Consider the following 23,739-nt stretch of genomic DNA (forward strand, 5'->3'; position numbering starts at 1 on the left):
CGCACTATTGGTTAGCCAACACGCACGAAATGGGCCAGCAGCGTGTACAAGTGCGGCGACAGCTTTGAAATTGCGCGCAAACATTTTTTGATGAATGCAAATAGATGAACATATTAATGTATATAAAAGCGACCAGTAAATTAACTCGACCCTGGATCACACGTTTCTTTAATGTCAAATCTCATCATACATGTGAAAATTAGTTGCTTTCTGCGCCAAAGATGAGTGGCGAGTAAATAGTCTGAACAAATACCAAACCAGAGACCCGAAGCATCTGAAGCTTTTTAAAGCTTTTTCGCGTACAAACGAATGCCGCTACGCCTTGCTGTTATTTAGCTGATTTTATTAGCGAGTACATCGCAACACAGGGCGCGCGCTCATCACACATACATATTATATAAATATATATATACATACTTGCATGTATATGCATGTATAAGCGATTATTCTCCGTCTCGACCGAGTCGCGCCGACGTTTTACTACACACATGTATAAAATGCAACGAGACAATAATGGTAGCGAGTAGAGAGCGAGAGCTCATAATAAATGCTGGCTTTGGTATTTGTATTTTTCACACTGGTGTGCATACACACAGCACAGGCACTGCCAACGAGTGCGAGAAGCATTGGAAAAAGAAAGAAAAACAGACGACAGAAAATATATTCCTTTTTTTTGTCGTTGCTCGTCCGTTTTCTTCTTCATGTCGTATCAAAGTTTTCTATTGCAGAAATTTTGTGTTTCAGGCGTATTTTAAATTTTTAGCGTCGTTAAAAAAATTGATAAATTTTTTTGCACAAAATACGAAATGTGCAAAAATGGTAAGGAAAAATATAAAAAAAAATGTAGTCAATTTTAAAACTTTGTTTAATTTTTTTGAATTTATTTTTTTGCGGCACAGTTAATTTTTTAATATTTTTGAGATTTTTAGTTAATTATGCATTTTTACCATACATTTTTCACATTTTTCGTTGATTTATGAAAATTTTTAAAAATTTTTTTGCAACACTAAAACAAAAATTTTCAGTCCGCTTGTGTTGCAGCAGAAAGTCAACTGATTTCGCGAACGAGTAGCAACAGAACTAGAAAGAAAGACTGAAGCTGAAACGACTATGACTCTGTGTTGTGTATTAGTGCCAGACGACGACGACTGCGACCAGTAGCGACAGCGACGAGTAAGCGTACTCGACGGAGAGTGAGAGCGCACAGTTGCTCACTGAGAGAGGGCAAAGCAAAAATGTGCGGTGCAAAGCAAGTGTTTAAGCAATCGGTTGCTTTAGGTGGTATGCGTTAGTATGTGTGTGAGAGAGCGTCGCTAGATAACAAAGTAACGAGTGACCACAGTGTTGAATAGTGTGGAATGTGTTTGTTCATGATTTTAGCCGTGGCGGTAACACTCAACGCTGCGTGTATTTCGAAAACCAAAATTCAGTGTCGTCGTATTAGATATCACTATCGCTATCCTTATTTAGCAGCCGCGCAATCACTAACCACTTGGGACATACAGAATAAAAAATATATTGTGTTGTTTAAAATAATTATATATTGCTAAAATAAGATATAAGTATGTCCCAAAAATCCCAAGTCATCTTATACAATAGAGACGACAATTGCGGGTATTTGATCATTTACAATTTTTTGTTAAGTGGTTTCGGGCTTTTGTACACGCACTTACATACACTATCGTCACACGCGACATTCATAAGACAGCACAGATATAAAAGAGATGGACAGACTATACCTAGCATTTGCGATTCATAAAGGATGAAGCGAGACAAATAATGATGCGTCCACTCAACGAGACACACCAGCGAGTGTTCGTCTCTGATGTGTAGTGGCATGAGTTTGCTTTAGGCATTTTTGAAACTATTCAAGAAATTCTTAATCATATTACGTATATAATGCAATTTGTTATTAACATTCTGTTATTATTTTATGTTTGTCAAACTTCTGCACAAACGAATTTATACACCTAACAACTTGCGGGTATTAACATGTGTATGTATTTACACACATACAATGCCTTAATACCTTAACTCTCTGTAAATTGCGCCAATTTTATTTGATAATTCGTATTAAGCTTGTTAACTTAAAATAGTAACCCTTGTATATTTGTTTACAGAAACGCCGTTCTAGACAAGAGATGAGACGGATTTTTTGAGAAGCTAAACGTTTACATATATTAAGGAAGCGCGTTCATATATTAAAACAAGACTGTTAATTTTAAATAATAAATATCGAACCCCTTTGGTACAATTATGCGACTTCTCTAACTTCGAGTACCATAATGAGTAATGTTGGGTGCACTTTGTTTTATTTAAGTTTGGTTGGGACGGCACCAAATAGTATTTAGACAAAGTTACTTAAAAATGTTTTAATGTATAGAGTAATTTGTATCTTCAATTATTATAATCATACCAAGCCCATAGCTACATACATACATAAGACATTTTGCAGATTAAAATGATTTAAAAAAGACAAGGAAATAATATTTGCCGCAAGACAAGTTTGATCATTAGAAAAACAGTGTGTCCCAAATGATGTGCGCTTTAATTATTGTAAAATATTACAGTTAAAACAAAACCAATTTTGAAAAACCAAATCAAATATTAAGTAATGTTTTTTATTGAAGAAATTCAAGTATCTCCTTCACCAAAAGCTAGGGATGTACAACACTTATCGATTAGTAGGTAATCGACTGATAATTGCTAAACGTAGCCTCACTATATTATCCTTGTTATTAGGCAATAGGTGGAATTATTTTTTTTTATCGCAAAAAGAATTAAATATTTAAAAGCAAAATGCTTAACTTATCTCTTAAAGTTCATGGAAATTACAGAATCACAAGTCCCTAAGTGTGACTGGGATTTTTTTTTGACATGGAGAGCGGCTTTTGTTAAATATGTATTTTTGTTTACCAAAAAATAAGAAAGAGCAAGAGCTGCCCTTCTCGTTGAACGGCGAAATGAACGGAATGCCGGAAATAAACATAATACTACTACTAAATGCATATAATGCCTTACTAATTTAATTACAGTTATTCTAAATATTTCTATTTATTATTAATTATAGGCCTGCCACGTGCAGGCGGCTATGATATAAACTTATTTATTTGCGAAATTTTTTATAGAGGATAATATTATTCATTTATTTGTCCTCTGCGTCTGTGTTACCAAATCGTTTTCGCGTTTTCAGCCTGCAAAAAAAAGGTATAAAATTGTTAATAATTGTAAGTGTTAATTTATTAAATGTATTTGTGTAAGTATTATTGAACATTCTCGTTTAGGAAGTTAATGGTGGGTGAGATAAGGATTTCAGGCGGGTGCACGTATGACTCCTGGTGGAGAGGACTCCGTTGGGGTGAATCTTAACATTAATTCATCATAGGCATGTTTTCATATTATTCTATTGTGTGTTCGAAACGTAACCGAAATGCAATACACGCTCACACAACCTCCCATTCGTTTTGATGGACTTGCCACATTTACGTAAATGCCAAGGGATTTCAAAAGTGGTTGAGCAAAGGCATCGCAGTACATTTTTTTTTTAAATAATAGAGGAAGATATGTATAAGGATACGGTGAAAACTCTACTTGGCGCATGGCCATCGAGCATTGAGTAATTTTTGCCCGCTCAAGAGGAGTGTCCTCATAACGGCGGTGGCCTCATTAATATTTGTTCATACAAAATAATGGGTTAAGCAAATGTCCGCAAAGAGAGGTGTCCGCTCAAGAAACTCAAGAAAAGTTTTAACTGGCTAACATATTACTCGATATACAAATAATTTGGTTATTTTTCTATTTTTGTTGCGCATTCTGATTCAGTGAGTGCGATCAGTGCCAACTTGGCTCTGCCAAGTAGGGATGGGTATCGGCATTAAATATCGATATTGACATTTAAAGTGGAATGAATAGCGCAATAACTATCGGCCAGATAGCATTGATGTCAACATCATTCAGTCAAATTATGGATAAAAAGGTAATTTTTAGTTTTCGTCCCGACATATAAGAACTATCACACATACATATTTTGCACGCCTATTCATTGTTTTGTAAATTATATAATTTATAGTTTAGTATGCACGCATATACATACAAACATTTAAATGAGTATTTCATCACATTTATTCCTTTTAACATATACATATGTATGTATACACATTTATACATGCTCATTGTTTGCATGCATATGTATGTATTTATGTGTGTAGCAGGGATCGTAAGTGTTACTATTATATTAACAAAATAAAAATGTTGCTTGTGTTTTATATATTAGATGGATTGCATTTTTTTTCTGCAGATGACCATGTCGACAAGGATATCTTAAACAGCCGCGGAAAGTTCAACAGCGACCCAAGGCGACGGCGGAGTCAGTAAATGTTTGTGGCGACATCTATCTTTCAGATGCTTCAGACCGAACCCAAGAAGCTGCCAGAATGCGAGTAAGTTTAACATAGCCCACAATATTATTGTATTGTTGTACAATCCGCAGAAGATGTGGTTGTGTTTTTGTTCAGACCCATCAGCTGGTACGGCACATAAATACACAATGGTAATCGAGTTTATAATTTCAGGCTTTTCCCAGCCCCCTTCTTAGATCGTTCCACGAAGCGCAAGCATCATCGGTAATTACTTATAAGTCCCTATTTATTTTAATTCAAAATAATGTTACCCATAGCATAAATACTGAGGAGAGCCCTTTCCTTTAAAATGTTTACTTTTTCAGACAATTTGAAACATCCCAATACACACGATCGAAAGAACCCACGTGTAAGTCTTGTGAAAACCACATAGTAATCAGCAAGCTAACATTTTCACTATTTATTACAGTTGTGATCTGGTCGCAAAGGTTTTATAGACGCCTATAAAACACGGTTGTATGCTGTGAGGCATGAAAATTGCGGAACCTGGAAGCCTTGGGCATGGAGACGTCAGGACGTATTAAGGATGACGTTATTGTTATTATATGATGGTCATTGGCCTTTTGCTATTGGCTTAGGCTTTGTACAAATAGTCTTAGACTTAGCTTTTATTTGAACATATTTAATATGTTTTGTTCTAAATACTTTTTGATTCACAAAACGAAAAATGTAAGCGAAATTATTTTTGAATGTGAGATGTAAATGCACGCTAGGATGGGGTTTTAGGAAACTCCATCAGGTGTGGTAAAATCATGAAAAACGGTTGCATGGCAGTCTGATTGATTGAGTTGCACTCATTTTTAAAATATCTAAATTATATATCATTCAAGATGTCAGGTTCATTGTAGTGCGGGAAGATATTAATTTTTAATGTGCGGGTATAAGCTGAAAATTGATCATTTTAAAGCAATAACACCGGGCCCAAATCAATTAGTACACGTTTGATAATTTATTTAAAAAAATTACAGAAGGTAACTACACTTGATAGATTCTGTTGATATTGTATAATTGAAGTATACTTAACATTGCAAATGCAAACAGTACTTTTTGTTTCATACATTTTTAATACACAATAACTTGCGCAAAGTCGAAAATTCGATATTTATTATGAATCCTCATCGATAGTTAAGAACTCAGGTGCGTCAAATTTGCGGCGGTGATTTAGCGTTGATTTTTGATACTTGGTTATCGGAGAAGGAATCGGTCACTTTAAAATGCATTTATTTATGTTTTTAAGCACGAAACCAAATAAGTTTAAATGCAGAATTGAAAAAAATGTATTAACGCCCATTGCGGTTTTACGTGTCTCCACAATTATCGATAAATTTCAGAATCTCAGGAGTTCAATTGGATGTTGTTCGTTTTGTATTATAAGACTATTCAAATGTGAATTTTAGATATAATTTGATTTGTTTTAATATTTGATTTATCGACTCTGGCGAACACTGGAGTGTCATAGCCTTCAGCTTTTCGTTGTCGGCCAACAGCTGACAGCTTAATCATGCATGGTCACACTCACCCAACATCTCGTATTTGTTTTGCTTGTTTCTCTTTTGTGTGCCCCACTTACTTTTGCTGCTCCCCATTCCCCCCATAAAAAAATAGAAACTTGAATTAAGCTGCGGACAAATGGTGCTGCAACAAATCAAAATGCTCCTATTGGGCATCATAACGCTCTGCCGGCGTGCACTCTGCTGCTTCTCGCGACGCCGCAAGCTCAGCCACGGCGGCAGCGACCAGCTGCAAGCGATCACAATTGGCGACTTTCCATCAACAACAAAGCCGGCAGGAACAACAACAACGGGCGGTGGCGGCAAAGAACGTGACTGGAACTCCTGGGATGACAGTCCGCGCACCGTGGAGGAGCACATTGAGCAGTATCGCCAGCGCATGGCACAGCCGCCAACACCGCCGAAAGAGGAGCCCGAGCCGGACTTCTTCAGTGTAAGTGTTTGCCAACTCCATGTCCCAGAAAGACAGCTGTTAGATGTTTTCCATTCGCGTGCAGGAACTGACGCCGGACATCAAGCCGCAGCCTAAATATTACCTGGACGATGCGGCGCCGAAGCCAGCGCCAACAGATTTCTCCAGACTGAAGGCTCACGACATGGTGCCCATCAGTGTCAATGTAAGTCAAGCTGAGTTGCACACCCAGTGGTACTATACTACAGTAAATTGCACTTGCAGGCTGATCTCGAAGACTGGGTGGATGACAACTCTGGCGGCTGGGAGGAGCTGGACACATCGCAGACCAAGCAAATGATAAGGGAGAAACGTCGCGAGATGCGCCATCAGCGCCAGCCGCCGGCTAAGGCGCCGCAGCCGAGCATCGGCGCCCAGCGGATTAGCGATTTGCAGCGCATTGCGTAGTCCTGATGGCCACAAACCGTCCTCTGCTATACGATCCATTCCATGGTCCACTTGTAATTTTATTGAAAAGTCTGCACACACACACACACACACACACTTTTAGTTACCAATTGGCCTTAGTTTAATGACCCCCATCTTAAGCTGTTCGCCCTGGTTGGCCACAATAAAACGCCAGCCACGAACGAATCTATGCCTTTCACTCGCACTTCCTTAAGCTGTCGTCGGCGATTGCAGCAAGCGGCGGCTGCGGCTTCCATTTCCTGACGTGCTGCGGTTGCCATTGCTTGTCCATTGCCCAATCAAACTCCAATCTGAATTTGGACACGCATCGCTGGACAAACTGGTGGCATATATAGGCAACCGCCGGCTGGCGCAGCGTCTTAAATCGAAATGTTGCTGCTGCTGCTGATGGTCGGCGCGGTCGTTGGCTACGATCAGAGTGTCAACTATTGGGAGGCCTTTGCGCCAGGCAAGCTGCTGCAGCGTTTGGATGCGCTAACTGCAACGGATATGCAGCACGGCCAGGTTAATGCATTGACGGACCAACAGCGGCCCCGCGCACAGGCAAAGCTTGATGAGGATGCGGACGACGATGACGAAATAGAAGCGCAAGCAGAAATGGATGCTGATGCTGTTGCCGATGCGGATGCGGATGCAGATGCCGATGCGGATTCCGGTGCCATCGATCATGATGGTGACGTGGAGCAGCTGGAGTTGGATAGCCACAGTGCCGAAGGCCATTCTGGCGAGGATTACGAGCGCAATTATGAGCAGTTTGTGCGGCAATACTTTGATCGTATACCGGACGACGTAGCTGACGATGTTGACGAGCATCAGGCGCAGCTGGATGACAGCGTCGAGTCCCAGGCGGGGGCCAGCAGCAATGTTCAACAGCATCGCTGCCGTCGTGTCCAGCGCAAGGGCCAGTTGTGCAAAATATGTCGCGAGGCGCGCAACAACGAGGTCACCGAGACGTGCAGCTACTCGCACGAGGCACAGCCGGAGCACTATGCCTACGACAGTGGCTCTCAGTACAAGCGCTACCGGGACGCACCGTCCTCCGATGAGCAGAGCGAGGAGGAGGACGCAACAGTACGGCAACGGCGCACCGGACGTCACACCTCAATTGTTCAGCCCGCCGGCGACAGCAGTCTCTGCGAGCGCCGCATGGTGGGCAACAGTATCTGCTACGAGTGCAAGGACAGCGGCGGTCAGCATATGCGGCGCTGCTACGATGCGGCATTGAACAAGCAGATCAAGAGCCGAGCCAAGCCGGGCCGGCCACATGGCGGGCAATCGCAGCAGTCGGAGCAGGAGCAGCGTCTCTACAAGCGCACCATCAGCTACAGCTATGCGCAGGGCAGCAGCCCGGATGAGCGGCTGAACACCACACAGCCAACACCAGCTCGCAATGATACCCGAATGCCGTCGTCGTTGTTGCCACCTGCCCGCCGGCTAACCAAGGTATTGCGTAGGCGTGTCGCAATTCCAACAGCAGCAGTCTAGTGGCACTTCAAGAAACTATGTTATGCCTATTAACAATTATCTCTTTTTTTTACATATATATTTTTTTTTAACATATAAACAATATGCACACACGCTTTTATGCTTTTATAAAAGAAGCCCAAATAAATGAATTTATAGAAACAAATATATTCCAAATATTGTTATATTTGTATATATACTTATATATCTTTTGATTAAAAATATTGTGAAATATTATTTAAAAGTAATCTGCCTCCGATACGAAATATATACATATATAGAAATGTCTCTATGCAAAAGATTTATTTCAGAAAGATTTTTTAAGCTTAGTAAATATTTCTAGACAAGTCAAAAATTGTTCAGATTACTAATATAACTATATAATATAATAATCTGATGTGGATAGGACTTATGCTCTTCACTAGGACACTTAGAGAAACTTGTAAATGCCAAGTTTGATCAAAACCTCTTGAAAAACAAATAATTGTTTCAAAAAAGAGCATGATTTTGGACCTATTCCTTCTATGGTAGCTTTATAAAATAGATTGGTTAGATTTTAGTAAAGCTCTGCCCATATATAAGTACCTGGTAATATTCGTAAAAGCCAAGTTCGAGGAAGTATTCAGCATCTCATTAATATCCATATTGAATATCATCCCAGATATCCAGTGCTGAAACTGAACCAATTGATATAAATATATATATTATATAAGATATATATGTCCGAGGTGCTCAAGGTCTCCATCCTATCCTAAAAGATTGCCCTGAAATTGCACTTGGTTTCATTTTTCTGTTCACGAAATAATTAGGATCATATTAGATAAGCTCTGGCCCACGCATGCAGGCTTATCAACATGGGCAAAAGCGATTGGGAACTAAAACTGATTTCGTATAGTGCTTGTGGTTGTGTAGCTCTATATATATGTATTGGAGTGTGGCGCTCAGAAGTGCTCGAGATTACATTGACACAATTCATGAAGCTCGAGATTATAATTCTAAAGAAAATGCGACAACATTTTTAAGATATTGGAATATCAAAATAGTATACAGCTGGATTGTGGTAATAACGTTGTTCGTTTTCGATAAGTTTACAACAAAATAAAAATGGGATTTATGCAATTTTAAAATATTGCTGAAAAGCAATTAAATATAATAGCTTTGTCGATGTGTTTCGCTGGGTGTAAATAAATGCCAGTTGATATTGGTTTCTTGGTTTGTTGTTGTTTTTATTATTTACTTTATTACTTTAGTTTCGTAATGCGCATGATGTTACTTTTATTTATGTCCAATTTCATACAAGTCGCCTCTTTGCACTAAGAAAAACAACAGACATATTACTTGCTAGCTCTTTCTAAGCCATGCCCTTGTTGCCATCCCGCTCTAATACGAAGCACACACACACGCACACACGCACACACACACACAAAGAAAGGAAATATTAAAAAAATAAAACAAACAAAATGGGCTTTTAAAAGTTTGCTTACAATTAGAAAAAAAAGTTGCCACATTCGCTTACATCTTTGTCCCTTTTCTTTATCAGGCAACTCTTTATGCAAAAATAGATTATGTATAAATATATATATGTAGTTATATATATATTCTTTATGTATATAGTATTGTTTTATGTGTATATTGACGCATATATTGTGTATAAATATATATTACAAAGTATTTAGTTTCTGTTATTAAATTTGTTACAAAATTTCTTGCACGTTCAACTCTCGGCGTAAACAGATACAACTAAAGCAGAAAAGGGCCAAACCTTTATTTATAAAATAAGGTTTTCACTTTATATAGTTAAACAATAAATTTTTGTTTAAAAAAAAAATTGGTTATAATGAGCACATGCAACACAAAAGGTATTGTGTGTGTGGTTTTTTGTTTTTTTTTTTTTTGTTTTTTTGTTTTTAACTTTTTTACGCTTAATTACAATAGCAAAAAAATAATACAATAATAATAATAAAAAAAAATTCTAAAAGAACGTTTACAAGAACAATTTGCGGGGCGCAGCTATTGTTAATGTCGGTGTTGTTTGTTGTTTGTTGTCGTTGTGTTGCGCCACGTATTTAAAAGTTAGTTTCAGTTAATTAGCAAATACTCATGCACGTGTATGCATGGGCGTACGTATTGTTTACAATATTTTGTTGTTGTTTTCATAATTGTTACTCCTTTTGTTTAAGTATAATTGAGTAGTTGCTGTCGTCGTTGTTGCTGTTGCTGCCACAATTCAATTGCTGTTGTTGTGGTTGTTCTGATCGACACTGTCCATGTTGGGCACATAGTCGAGCGCCATCATGCAGGCAAAGACGGTCATCACCATCTTGGGCTTGACCTCGGTTATGTCCTCGGGCAAGGCGTAGACACGTGCGCCAATCTTGCGCGCCATGGAGATGGCATACTTGGCATTGGCCAGGTTGTCCTGCGCAAAGGGAGAAGAAGGCATTAAGAACCAGCCCAATTATACAGGGGTAATTCTGGGGTACATACCTCCTGTGTGCCGCTGGTACGCACAAGCTCGTAGTTGATGCTGCCCTCCTTGATGGCATCGATCAGATCAATTACGATCTTGCCATCGGCAATCGCCGGATCGTTAAAGTTCCTCAAATGCGACTGCTTGCCGGCATCGGAAAGGCGTGTGTTCACCCACTGGACAATCTCCTTTTCAATGATGGGATTGCCCGAGTTGGCCAGCCGGGACAATATAGACAATGTGTAGGCGCGCATCAGCTGCCAGATCAGAGCTGTGTAAAGGAGAGACAAGCAAATTTCAGTTTAAATAGTTTAACACAGGCCAGCCAGTTAAACTTTTACGAATGTGAAATAAAGGAATAGCTAATGTAATTAAAGGGCCTGTCAATCGTTTACGACTGCGGCATTGATGAAGAAATGATAAAGCAAATGCTGGCAAGGAAAAACAAGTGTCTGTTGTTTGTAGCGAGTCTGGTCGAAAGTGAAACGCTGCCAGTTAAACGTTTACGAATGCGACCCAAAAAGTTATAACAAAAGAGAGGAAAATGAAGAATCAAGAATCAATTTGGTAACGAAGTGTTTTAGAGACTAGCCAAAGTGGTTTTTTTGCAGCGTTGCCTGAGAATTGTTCACGAATACGGCAGAAAAATAAATGACGCTTGCTACAGCGTTCCCAATGTGATGTTTTGTTAATTAGCTAAATCCGGTTGGGTGGCTTTAGAACGTACCGAGTGTGAGCGTGGCATTGCCATCGTTTAGATCCTGGCCAGCAATGCCGACCAGCGAGAACTTCAATTGCTTGCCCAGATCAACGGCATAGTTGCAGTTCTCCAGCTTCTCCATGAACTTGCGCAGCGGCGTGAAGCGTTTGTGGACGCGACTCCAGTTCACAATGCCCGGCTTAATGACATCGAACAGCTGAAAGATGACCAAGCCATCGGCCAAATCCGAGTACAGCCAATTGACGTGCGGCGCCACACCCATGGAGTTCATCCAGTTTCGATAGGCTATAATAAAAAAGAAGAGGAGAAGGCATATGAATTAGGATGCGCTGCTGGTGATGGGCCATTCATTAACTTACTCTTCTCCTCGCGTGTCTCCTCGATGGACTCGAGACCCTCGATCTGTTCGGGCTTGTCCAGGCCGGGATGGTTGTTGAACAGATTGGCCACAAAGGCCAAGTTCAGCTTGTAGACACCATTGACGACGTCCTGTGGCGTGAGGAAACTACGGCAATTCAACTTGGCCGCCTGCTGCAGCATAATCTCGGCGCGCTGCTGCAGATCGGATTCACGAAGTGCATCCAGATTGACATCGGCCTCGTTTCCGGCGATTTGCTTAAGCAGATGCGAGTAGATCTCCGAGTCGACAATATCCGACTGGAAGTTGGTGCAGCGTCTCGAGATGCCGGCACGCTCCAGATGATGGTTCACCCAGCGCAACAATATGGCCTCTGGCGACATTTTCATCAGATCCTCGAGTCGCTCATTGTCAAAGAGCAGACCAGCCAGGCCGGGACAGCTGTCCAGGGTAATATGACTGAACAGGCCAATGCGAATGATCTGCCAGAGCAGGCCGAGCACCAAATGCGGCTTGCCCTTGGCCAGATCGTGGGCATCAATGTTGACGATGTTGCAGCCAATGGCCTGCGAGGAGACGAGCGCCAGCGTTAGATTCTCGAACTCCCGATAGACGGTCAGGCTCTTCTTGTTAATGGCGCGCTCATCGATGGTATCGGGGCAGGAGTGATTGATGATCTTGCACAGCAAGATGCCGTCTTTGATCGATTGATATAGACGCTTGCCCTCGCCATCAATGGGCAGCAAATGCTGCAGGTCCTTGTCATGGCCCAGATTTGAATTGATCCAATCGGAGAAGGCCAATTGCTCCTCGAGCCGCACCGAATGCGTGGTACCTTCCGACGATATGCTGGACATGCCGCCTAACGTCTCCAGGTTCTCCTTTTTTGATACGACCGTCTTGAATGTGCTGGCCACATCCTTTGACTTCAGATCCAGGCACAGTGTCTCAAACTCATCCAAGTTCAGTTTGCCCTGGTGCGCTGTGCGCTGTTTGCTTTTGAACTCGTCAATCATTTCGCGCACCTGATAGCCGGCCAGCTTGAAGCCCACCTGATTGAGTGCATCCTTCAGCTCGTGCAGATCAATGAAACCATCCTTATTCGCGTCCAGCTGCAAGTGTCAGAAGCATAGATAGCGCGGGTTAGAAATATTTGATGACTAATAATATTCTTACTCATTGCCCACTTATTTAGGCAAATTTCTAGTTTTATTCGCTGACTCAGCGGTTGGATTCCGCCGCCGCCTCACAAATAGATGAAATGGAATTGTTGCCCTCCCAAAATGCTAAGCAGACGACGTGCCGGCGCATATTCCAGCGGCAGTTCCTCCGACAACCCATTTCAATTGATGGAGGCACATGTTTTCTTTGAGGCATTACCTCACCTGCGTATGTAAAAAGTTCTGCCAATCACATTCTCATTTCTCCCCTCCCCTCCCCTCCCTACCCACGCTCTTTCAATTTCTTCTATCTATCTATAGAAATTCTCGGTTATTCTTCCATCAGGTTCCTGCCGATGTCTTATCAGCTACGCAGTCTATGCTGATTAATTAATTATTATTATTATTATTTATATTCTTAAGAAAAATATCTTGAATTTTTAAAATTATATTTACTACCTTGTACAGTTTTCAGAAATACTCAGAACAAACAGTTGAATATACATACACAAACATCCCAGTATGTATATAGACAAAAATATTTCAATTATTATCTCTGAAAGTTTTCAAGTATAAGTACTTATTGAGTCTTTCAGTTAAGGAAACGATTTAACTTTTAGAGATCTTACGATCTCTTCCACTAAAGAGGAGCATTATTAATGATTGTTGAAATTTTTAAAACTTAAAGTCTTTAAACAAAGGTTGAAAAACATGACAAATACATGATTTAACCGGCTAACAATAGACGTTCTCGTCAAATAGTAAAGCCAAGCCCAAATGGAAGTATATGTTGAGTCGGTGGTTGGTGTAGAAATTATTTGCAATCCCCAAGCCCCCATTGACAAGCGCAAACATTTCGCCATGGGGGAATCGCAAGCGTTTACGACTTTGGTGTGAAACTCTCATCATGGCCAGATATAGGTATACACACATATATATATATATATATATGGCTCGTATGCTTTTGTATATGGTAGGAGCAGGGGTCTAGAGATGGGTATATTGTATGGAATTTGTGTCGCTCGGCTCGATGATGATGATGTTGGCTGTTGGCTGTTTCGTTTGCTTCGCGTTTCCCGATAAGATAAAGTTTTGTGGCAAAATGGCAACAAAATCGAATATAGCACCAGTTTACGTATATGGTAATGATTACGCGCGAATATATAGTGAGTGGTAACTGGGCGGGACGCTGAGACGGGGCGACCGATGACGGTTGCTGTTGTCGGACCTCCCTTCAAGGGTGTTGGCTTTGGCCTAGGCAAAATACTTATGTGATAAGCCCCGCGCAGGGCACAGGCGAAAATGGTCACCATGGAATGAGTGACAATAAGCGGAAGTTCGTGGTCAGTTGATTGCGATTGCGAGGCGCGTGAACTTTATCAAAGGTGTTCACTGTAACTGTCTATATAAAAAGAGCAGCCAGCCCATAGAAGTATTTTTCGCGCGCTTGTCTGTGTGTTATCGATTTAAAAAAAAAAAAAAAAAAAAAAAAACATAGTGTGCCGACTATGGCGGCAACAAGAACAAGCACAGCGAGAGCAAACACTTCTGATTACGTGAATTGTGAGTAATAAAAAAAATATGTATGAAATAATAAAAAAATATTGAAAGTAAATTAAAAAGTGTTAAGCACTGTGGCGCCATCTAGATGCCAACGATCTCTCTATATATATATCTATGTATATATGTATATACATACATCGGGCAGCATTTCTTCCAGATTCTGCTTGAACTCCTCGACGCTTTCATGATGATCAACGTTGATAATATCAGACATTTTTGATGTATTATTCGATAGGTTTTCGGTTTCAGGGGCACTTTGGTATTTATTCAATTTGAATGTTTTCTTTGCCTCTTGCTTAGCCACTTAATTGCTGAGCAAAATAAACAAAAACAAAATAAAAATTATGCGTGAATTAAGTAAATTGATTTAAGACAAACACACGCACGCACACGCAGAAACGAAAACAAAAACATAAACGAAGGAGAAGCCACAAATGGAGCTACATATACATATGAAGAGTGGCGAGGGGGGTCGGTCAAAGGCGCGCGGACACGCGATCGTTTTGAGTGCGCGGCACGAGTGCTGAACGACAGGCGATTGAAAGCGGCTGCACCAATTAACTGTTATGTGGTTAACCTCGAGAGGGAGAGAGAGAGAGAGAGAGAGAGAAAGAGAGAGAGAGAGAGAGAGAGAGAGAGAGAAAGAGAGAGAGAGAGTGAACAGTAATGGCGCGAGAACAAAACTTGACGATTGAGCACAAGTCGCGAGAGCTTCGATTGAGCAAGCGGAAGAGAGAGCAAAGGATTTGGCAACAACTGAGTTAGCGCGCGCGATTGGTTGCAAAGGGTTGGCGAAATTACTCTGCTTGCGGGCGTTTGCTGTTAGCGCCACTGGACGAGCTGTACTACTAATTGAGCGCCTGCCGCAGTGCGCACTATTTATGCCTTTTCTTTTATCAGAAGCAGAAAACCCATGCTCTCATACTCGCGCACCTCTCCCACAAATCGAGTGCGCAGCAGAGTTTATGATAAGGCCGCTGAGTACGATCGATCGATCGATCGATGGAGACCAAACCATATTGAAGAGCGGCTGTTTTTATGCCCTGAATCATATGTGTTGCCTTGCTGTACTCTGTTTTCCTTCTTTTTCTTCTTCTTTTTGTTATTCTTTTACTTTTGGTTAGTCACATCAGCAATCAAAAGTTCTTAGCCCATTGACAAGTTAGTCATGCATCGACTGCACATTTCAATTTACTTATTTCAATTAAATTCTATTTTGATTCAATTTGCATGCCACTTGAGTTCATTAAAAAAGTCATATGAGCCAGTAATTGGCCTCTATATACGTATGTATGTACGTTTATTTGGCTATTTTGGTCATTCGCTCTGATAAGAGACACCCTAACCAGTCAACCAACCTGCCAAACAGCCAAGCGAGCAACAACAACAACAACAAGAAGCGAGCAACACCTTGCTCCACATTGAATTCAACCCGTCAGCCGGTCAGTCAGTCAGTCAACCAATTTGTGGCGATATCGATTAAGAATATCAGATTACGTTTAATAATCGTGTGCTGGGTTGTGTAATAGGGTTGTCATAACGTCGATCGGTTGAGTTAAAACAGTTTTGGCTCATTTGTATTTTATTTAAATGATCTTAAAGAATCATCTTAGCATACATTGACTGAATTTCAATAATATATTCATTTTGCTGCAACAATTTCAATAGTCATGTCAAATTTTTGATTTCTTACCTTTTTGTTTTGGCAAATGTGGCAACACTTTTTCAAGTGCCAAAAACCTTTACTGCTTACGCATCGAAATTGTATTTTTTCTTTAATACCATACAAAATTACGTAAGTATGTGTGTTTCCAGTATGTAATTGGTAAGAACTTATAAATTTGTCAAGTTATGAGACTTAAGTTACTTTTCAAGAGAGAATCCAAGAGCGCGTTGCGGTACGAGAGAGGAACAGAGAGAGAGAGAGAGAGAGAGAGAGAATGAGAGCGCCAGCGAGAGAAACATGTCACTTAAACGTAATTGGTTTTTTAATAGCCATTGTATCAGCCCGGGAATTATGTGCCAATTGCTTTTTGCCAACTAATGTCTTGTTAAACATAAATTGAATACTATTTTGTCAAAGATAAGAAAATGTTACGATAAGAACCCCAACCAAACGCAAACAGTTAGTTATTTATTAAGCTCAAGCGTTATAATTGAGCACATTCGACAAATTGGCCCAAAAACTAGCCAAGGCCCAATCTTCGCCCAGCAATCATAATTCACTTTACGCCTCTGTCTAGGTCTTCAGGATGACTAATCCCAGGCGATACAATGGCCCAACATTGTTCAAGCCAAGGGTCTTCAAGCCATATCGTTGCATGATGAGGTTTTTATTTTTGTCAGCTGGTTCGAGCCGTTGGTTTTGATGAGCTACTGCTTGTTTTTCTTTTCATATTGTTGCGATTTATTGCCCATTGTTCAGAACTGAATGCAACTGGCCCATCGGCTAATTTCGTACCCAGCTGACAGCAGGGTTAGCTTTCAATTTACATACATACGTATCGCTTACCGTTGTATTTATACAGCTTTCGGTTTAAGTGCAAAGCTGTCAATCGCCTATTTGTGATGTATGCACTTGAGCTGAGGAGTTATCGATTATATCGATAACTTTCTTTGGCCACATTTAACAGTTAGTTTGTGTTGTGTTAAGAAGGCCAAAACAAGTGCCTTAATATGTATTAAATGACAAGAAAGTTCGCGATAGTCGTATGTGATTTGAATTGTTTTTGGACACAATAAAATATATATTTTTATATGAATAAAAACTAGAAATATATGATGTCTAAAAATATTCCTTACTTTGGCTTATCTGGTTCACCAAATTGATAACATTTGACTTTCGCAATGTAAAAAAGTAACTTTTTAATCTCGAATAGTAATCAATTACATATTTTAACTGTGTCTAGTACTAATCACATGTACAACTTAATATGCATATTATAATACACATACGCATTGTACTTTAATTTACCTTGAGTGTTAACAAGTTCAAGTTCGTTTCTTGGCCTTTCCACTGGCATTGTAAAGAATCGCTTTGACGGCTTAGCCGAAAAAAACAAAACAAAAAAAAGCAGGTAAGCCAAGCAAAAAGGTCAGAAACAAACGGCAACATACACAAACCGTAATTATGATTATGACAATCAGCGCGCGAGAGTTTTGTTAATGAACTTTGTTGTGATTGTCATTTGAAGTCAATTTACAGCAAATGAAGTTCATTAGCGGGCCGAACGATGCTAAACGGTGTTGAGCTGCTTGTTTCTTTTATTCTATGCTTCTTTCCTCTCTTGAGTCATCTGCTTTGCTGACGATATTTAATCGCGGCCGGTCGTGCAATGTTTCCCGACACATCTCTAATGCTCTCTGACGTAAGCAGCTTAATTGCAGCCCACCCACAAAATGTCAGCCAAGGCGCAGTTAAGAAAACACAACAAAAAGTGTCACCAACTAGAAAACATATCTTATATACGTGTGTTTGTGCATTTATATGTATATATTTATATATACATACATATATATGTATTACATGTACTTTGTTATGGTTTGTAGTTGTCTTTCGCTTTCGTTGAACTGGTTTTGTGGCCTGGAACCAGTTACTAGTCAAATTCCAATTGCTCATGCCAGGCACGAACCTTTGTTTGCCCGCAACTTACTGGAAGTGGAGCATTCGCTGGTGACTATTTCAATATTTGCCCAAAATGCCTGCATGCAGCCAGCGTAGCTCAAGCCGGAGCTGGAGCCCGACCTCGACAACAAAGGCGGCATTACATCAGCGCAACTTTAGCGGTTGACGTTGATTGAATCGGCATCGGCATCGGCATCAATAAGTCAGTCAACAACATTGGAAACATGTTAATCAATACTGTTCACTGCGCTCTGAGTAAGTGTAGTATCTATGTACATATCTATGCACACTTTGTCATTCCTCACATTGAGGCCGAGTACATGGCACATCGATAAAGCAACCGATCATAAATAGTCAAAGGAAATCAATTGAACAAAACCTAATAATGAGCCAGCCAACCCATGATTATGTATATGCCAATGTCTTTACAGTTGTTGCTGTCATCCAAGAAATATCTTTAAATGCTGGGGCAGGAGCAGGGGCAGGGACAAACTGTAAAGTAGTTGCCTCCCGACAAAACTACAAATATTTGATTTCATGCTGTAGACTTCTAGAATTGATTGACCAGATATAATAAATGGTACATTTAGTTGCAGAATTTGCAAGTATTTAAATAATAAATATATATAATAATAATAAATTAAACAAATATATTTATAAAGTACTTAAAATGTAGATCTTTCAACAAGCCTGAACCTAACCTTAAGCATGATATAATTCAATCAAATTTCAATTGAATGTGTATACATTTTTTGTTCAACTCCCTGAGGTATTCCAATGAGATTCGAAGTAAATAATATGTCAATTTTACTTTTATTTGATTCAATGCACAGCAGTTCTCGGCAGATGACCTGTCCGAGTCATTCAGTCTTTCGAAAAATAAGTGGCCGGGTCCAAGTATCAGGTTTGTGTTCAAATGTAGCCAAAAGCCATTGGGACGCGAGCTAAAAAAGTTACTCTGATAGTTTATGAACATATCCTATATTTATAATAATAACTATAATTTCTAATAATTACCTTTTTCTTACAAACTTTCACTCTAGCTCCATTTTAATATTCTTTTAAAGAAAAAACAAATTTTTGACTTACTGTTATAGTTTGATTTTTCATTTGGCTACCGACAATTTTGTCACCTGTAGAGTCCAGTGTGTTGTCAATTTGTGTTGTCGTCTTTGTCGTCGTTGTTGTTGTTGTCGTCGTCTTCGTCGTTGTTGTTGTTGTCGTGCAGTTGATTAAAATTTGTAACACGTACAGCAAATTTGACTCTGCACGTTGTCTGTACGAGCCGAGCTTGCATGTAATAAATTTTTTATGTAGAAATTGGCAATGCGGCCAACAAGATAAAGAGTCGAGCATTACACACACAAACACACACACACACGCGCGCGCGCGTAGTGCATACACAACACACATACTTTCTCGGAAAGCCAAGTGAATTGTATAATCAGTAGTGACACATAGACGAACCAAATGACCACTTGCCCCTGCCACAATTTAACTTTTTGTGTCTGTTGTGCTGGGCGTGGCCGTGTCAGAGCGATTGCAGTTTTGAATGAAACATAATACGAATATTAGTCATAAGGATAAATGATACGTATACTCGTTACACGGGGTGAGTCAGCAGCCGCTGGGAACTACGCGCAGCTCAACAGACAAAGTCATATAGCTGACGCTTGGATTGGGACAACACACCTTAAAGGCGTGTTAATTAGCGTAAACGCTGGCCATATGACAAGCAGTTAGCAGTTAGCTGTGGCGCTGCCACCCTGGTAAATATTGGTAATGAGGCAGTAAATCGTTCGGTGTCTCTGTTTGCACATATCTCTCTCTCTCTCTCTCTCTCTATCTCTAGCTCCGCCGACAGATGCGCTGGGGCGTACGCACTTGGTTCAGGGGCAAAGTGAAAACTTGCACAGAAAAGCTGGCAAAAAAAAAAACCGATCAAAAAAACTTGGGGAGTGCATAAACATATACATATGTACATTAACGTTGTTATCGGCGCCATAAAGTAACTGTTAATCTGAGTTCATGAAACTCTGCTTAAAGCCAAAATATTAAAAAAAAAAAAAAGACAAGAGACAAAGTTGTCGCACTTACATGCGACGCAATAACGCATTAAAAATCACTTTCGCTGTATTTGTGCACAGTGGTACCAAGGCCGGCAATTCCGTTTCTGAACTGAAGCTGAGTCAGATGTTACTTCAGTCTTTATTAAAAAAAAAATGCATTTTTTGATATCTTTATGACAAAAAATGTACTTTATAATTGAATAATAAATCAACATTTATGCATGCATACATGTTATTTATTGATTTCATAATACTTATCACGTATTGTGCACACTGTACGTGTGGTAAGTAAATGTGTATCTTCATTTTTCATCATTTGCTGCATTTAAAATTCCAAATGCACTGATGTCATTGTATGGTATCTACATACAAATATAAATGCGAAATCAACTGTCATTTCCAATGCCTCACTAGACCACTGTACTCGTCGTGTTGCACGACTTTTGAGTGACACTGTAAATTGTTTGGCATATGCATTAATAAATGGAACGTCATATGGGCTTTGTCTAAATGTAAAGAATTTAAGTGGATGCATAAGTAGCCTCCTCCATTCCCCTCCGTACTTCGTGCACTTAAAGTGCACTTGATAAAAGCCAAGCGCAGCCACAAAAATAACAAAAACAACAAACGCAATTGTTGTTGCTGTGTGAATGGGCACAGAAACAACAACAACAACAACAACAACAACGACGACTGCAGACCTAATAAACGCAACCCAATGAATTATGTGCCTGCCTACCCAATTCTTTCATCCAACTTAAGACATGCAAGCGGCAAGCGTTCTGATAAGCCATAAAAATATGTGTGCATATGTATTTACATATACATATAAATAGATACATACATACATATATGAATGGACAGACACTCAAAATGCAAGACTTAGCGGCAATTACTGCTGACAGTCCCACGCACAGGCCGAAAAGACAAACAACAGCAATGCTTTGTGCGAGTGTCTGGCAACTCTGTTTCTGATTGACATAAACAAAAGCAAAGTCAGCATAGTTGAAGGCAGCGAGCGGCCACTTAAATGCGGAACAAGTCGAGCTCGGTCTCTTTTTCTTTCCCCCTCTCTTTTACATACTCATCAACTGACTGCAACTGGCTGCATTAGTCATCGCAGCAGCAAAAGCTCTGATTAATAAAATCAACAGCAACAAAAATCCACTTTCAAGTGTCAATCAGTGCGAGTGCCAGTATTATTTAGCGTGCGACTCCCCCGCACAATGTCCGCTGCCACCACTGCACTCATTGTTATTTTTAAGCAGCGCGTTTCTCTCTTAGTTATCCTTTTTATCGTTTCGCTTGCCACGACTTTTTATGAGTGCGCGCGCGCGCTTGTAACAATGACACATTGTGTTTAGATTAACGCTACGCGCGTGCGCTCCCGCGCCTCTCGCTTAACTGTTAATAAACGCAAATGCATTAAGCGACGAGTGGGCGGACGAAGACGCAGTAGAAGCAATTACAGTTGGCAAATCGAAAAACTACACCTGAAAGCTATTAAACGTGTGAGCGATTGTGTCCATGTGTGTGCATAAGTACTATAAAGAAATTGTACAGAATTACAGCTGCCCCTTGAACCAGACAGCGGGGCTAAATAACATCGCCGCTGATGAGTATGTACAGTGGACGCTCCCTTGGACAAACATAATATTTAGCCGCCCAACTTTTTTCGTTACTTTTTCAAAACAATTACACTCCGGCATAGAGCCTACATTAACTGGACACAGACACTATTTTTTTAGCAGCGACTCTCTATCCCTACATATATACATATATTTCGGTATATTTCCTAGCAGGACAAGAAACGGAATGCAAATCGCGGATGTCTGCCCAAGATGGCTTTCACTGTATTTGCTCTTCGTCTCTGGTTTACGGGCTGCTGGCGGCTGCTGAGTCGTAGTTTTTCACGCTCTCCCATCTTTGCAAGTGTCTCTGTATGTGTTTGTGTTTTTATTTTAAGCTGAAACTGGTTTCTGTTTGCCTTCTTTGCTCTGTCGTGTTGTCATACCATGAAAATACTTACGTCCATGCATACCCACATACATTTGAATGTATGGGTATGTACATATATATTATTCAAATGTTATTTTCGCGAAATTCATATGAAATTCCAAGTAAAGTGAAAGAAGCATGCGTTGTCTTGCCGCTACCTAGTTTGACGCGGATTAGTCATGTTGTGGAAGGAGGGGGTTTGGAACGGGGAATGGTGGGTAGGCAGACATTGAACTTGTGCGTCAGCAGGGGCAAGGCGCATGCGCTGCTGCTGCTGCGGCTTTGATTTTGCACTGGCTCGTCTGCATGCACAGCAAGACATGCCGTGGCCACCACCCAAGGGAACTTGTTTTTCCCCATGCACTGCGTCGCGCTCCCCCACGCACACATACACACGCATATATTTATACTTGTGTACATATGTATATATGCATGCTGGCTGGAGCATTACCGTTAGCTGTTGTTGATGTCGCTCTCTTCATGGGGGGTTGTTGAAGGCCATTGTCGCTGCCGCAGCCGACGTCGACGCCGACACCCACATGCACCGGTTAACGGTTTTTCGTCGCAGCGCACCGCGCTTCTATATGACTCATGCAATTGAGTTTCAAGCTCCTCCTCCCCCACCCAACCCTTTACAGTGACGCCAAAAAAAAGATTACAGTTGCACATATCGATTTAACATTTGAATATATGTTCATACATACAGACACATGTGTATATGTTCGTACTTTTTGTTATGCTAATGACGATTTAGATTCTTAACTTACCTCTGTGAATTTCTCTTTTATCTCAGCCTTTTCATCATTGGATAAAGTTTTTGTAAATTTGTTTAGTGTTGCCATTTTGTTATTATTTCTCTTGTGTTGTTGTTGTTGGTGGTGCTGCTGGATGCTGTTGTTCTTGTTGCTGTTGTTTTTTGTTTGTTATATTGGCTATTATTTAAATAAATTATAAAGTTAATTTCACTTTATCGCTACAGTCGCTGCCTCCGTCGCTGTCGCCGTTTTGCCGCTCTCTTATTGTTTTTATTGTGCGAAAAACTGCGCTAGCTGCGTCGCGTTGCGTCGCTGCCGACTGTTATGCTGTGTTGGTGGTGGGTTTGTGTGCTTGTTGGAGCTGGGCTTGGGTGGGAGGGGGGTCAATAGTGACACTTTCTTTTGGGTGGCGTTGGCGGCGGCTTTTATTTATGGCTGTTATTGTTGTTAATTCTTTTACGCTACTGCGCTGGATAATTGCTATTTAGCTATTTTCTCAATTTTGTTATTGCTTGCTTTTCGCCTCTTTCTTTCTATCTATGTTTTGGCACACGATGCACGATTTTTGCACTTAACAAAATATGAACCTACAAAATCTGGTCTCACTCTCCACTCGTATTTACACGTTGCTCTAAGCTCAGCTTATTTGCTTTTTTTTCGACTTTGGCGGTTTTGCCGGCTTCTGTTTGCGTACACTTTGTTATTTGATAATCAATAACAATAACTCGACACTTTATGTATTGCTGG

At 40.3% G+C, this 23,739-nt stretch overlaps 3 protein-coding genes and 3 long non-coding RNA genes across 7 annotated transcripts; 3 read left to right on the forward strand and 3 right to left on the reverse strand.

Moving 5' to 3' along the window:
* Window positions 1–3,029: 3,029 nt before the first annotated feature.
* LOC115765146 lies at window positions 3,030–3,838 on the reverse strand. Its single transcript, XR_004018078.1, has 2 exons — window positions 3,684–3,838; window positions 3,030–3,194 (listed from the first exon to the last, which is right to left on the reverse strand). It is a non-coding gene; the product is annotated as an uncharacterized LOC115765146 (long non-coding RNA).
* A 2,096-nt stretch (window positions 3,839–5,934) lies between these two features.
* LOC115765145 (receptor-binding cancer antigen expressed on SiSo cells) lies at window positions 5,935–6,974 on the forward strand. The gene is made up of 3 exons (XM_030708550.1): window positions 5,935–6,362; window positions 6,427–6,546; window positions 6,606–6,974. The coding sequence occupies exons 1-3, from the start codon at window positions 6,048–6,050 to the stop codon at window positions 6,786–6,788; spliced, it is 618 nt and encodes a 205-aa protein (XP_030564410.1). The 5' UTR covers window positions 5,935–6,047; the 3' UTR covers window positions 6,789–6,974.
* Window positions 6,975–7,040: 66 nt separating this feature from the next.
* Window positions 7,041–8,412, forward strand: LOC115765144. The gene has a single exon (XM_030708547.1). It carries the CDS (start codon window positions 7,179–7,181, stop codon window positions 8,292–8,294), a length of 1,116 nt encoding a protein of 371 aa, XP_030564407.1. The 5' UTR covers window positions 7,041–7,178; the 3' UTR covers window positions 8,295–8,412.
* Window positions 8,413–9,490: 1,078 nt separating this feature from the next.
* On the reverse strand, window positions 9,491–23,109 carry LOC115765128 (plastin-1). 2 transcript variants are annotated; one of them, XM_030708524.1, is made up of 6 exons: window positions 15,347–15,389; window positions 14,682–14,856; window positions 11,824–12,934; window positions 11,471–11,749; window positions 10,761–11,014; window positions 9,491–10,692 (listed from the first exon to the last, which is right to left on the reverse strand). In XM_030708524.1, the coding sequence occupies exons 2-6, from the start codon at window positions 14,757–14,759 to the stop codon at window positions 10,501–10,503; spliced, it is 1,914 nt and encodes a 637-aa protein (XP_030564384.1). In that variant the 5' UTR covers window positions 14,760–14,856; window positions 15,347–15,389; the 3' UTR covers window positions 9,491–10,500. The 2 variants fall into 2 exon arrangements, with proteins under 2 accessions (XP_030564384.1, XP_030564385.1); XM_030708525.1 differs by lacking the exons at window positions 14,682–14,856; window positions 15,347–15,389 and adding an exon at window positions 23,005–23,109.
* LOC115765129 lies at window positions 16,187–16,668 on the forward strand. The gene is made up of 2 exons (XR_004018073.1): window positions 16,187–16,370; window positions 16,421–16,668. It is a non-coding gene; the product is annotated as an uncharacterized LOC115765129 (long non-coding RNA).
* Window positions 18,865–19,336, reverse strand: LOC115765130. The gene is made up of 3 exons (XR_004018074.1): window positions 19,304–19,336; window positions 19,188–19,228; window positions 18,865–19,114 (listed from the first exon to the last, which is right to left on the reverse strand). It is a non-coding gene; the product is annotated as an uncharacterized LOC115765130 (long non-coding RNA).
* Window positions 23,110–23,739: the final 630 nt, after the last annotated feature.

Source organism: Drosophila novamexicana, unplaced genomic scaffold (assembly GCF_003285875.2).
Source record: "Drosophila novamexicana strain 15010-1031.04,08,12 unplaced genomic scaffold, DnovRS2.1 tig00000932-arrow-arrow-pilon, whole genome shotgun sequence".
Classification (NCBI taxonomy): Eukaryota; Metazoa; Arthropoda; class Insecta; order Diptera; family Drosophilidae; genus Drosophila; species Drosophila novamexicana.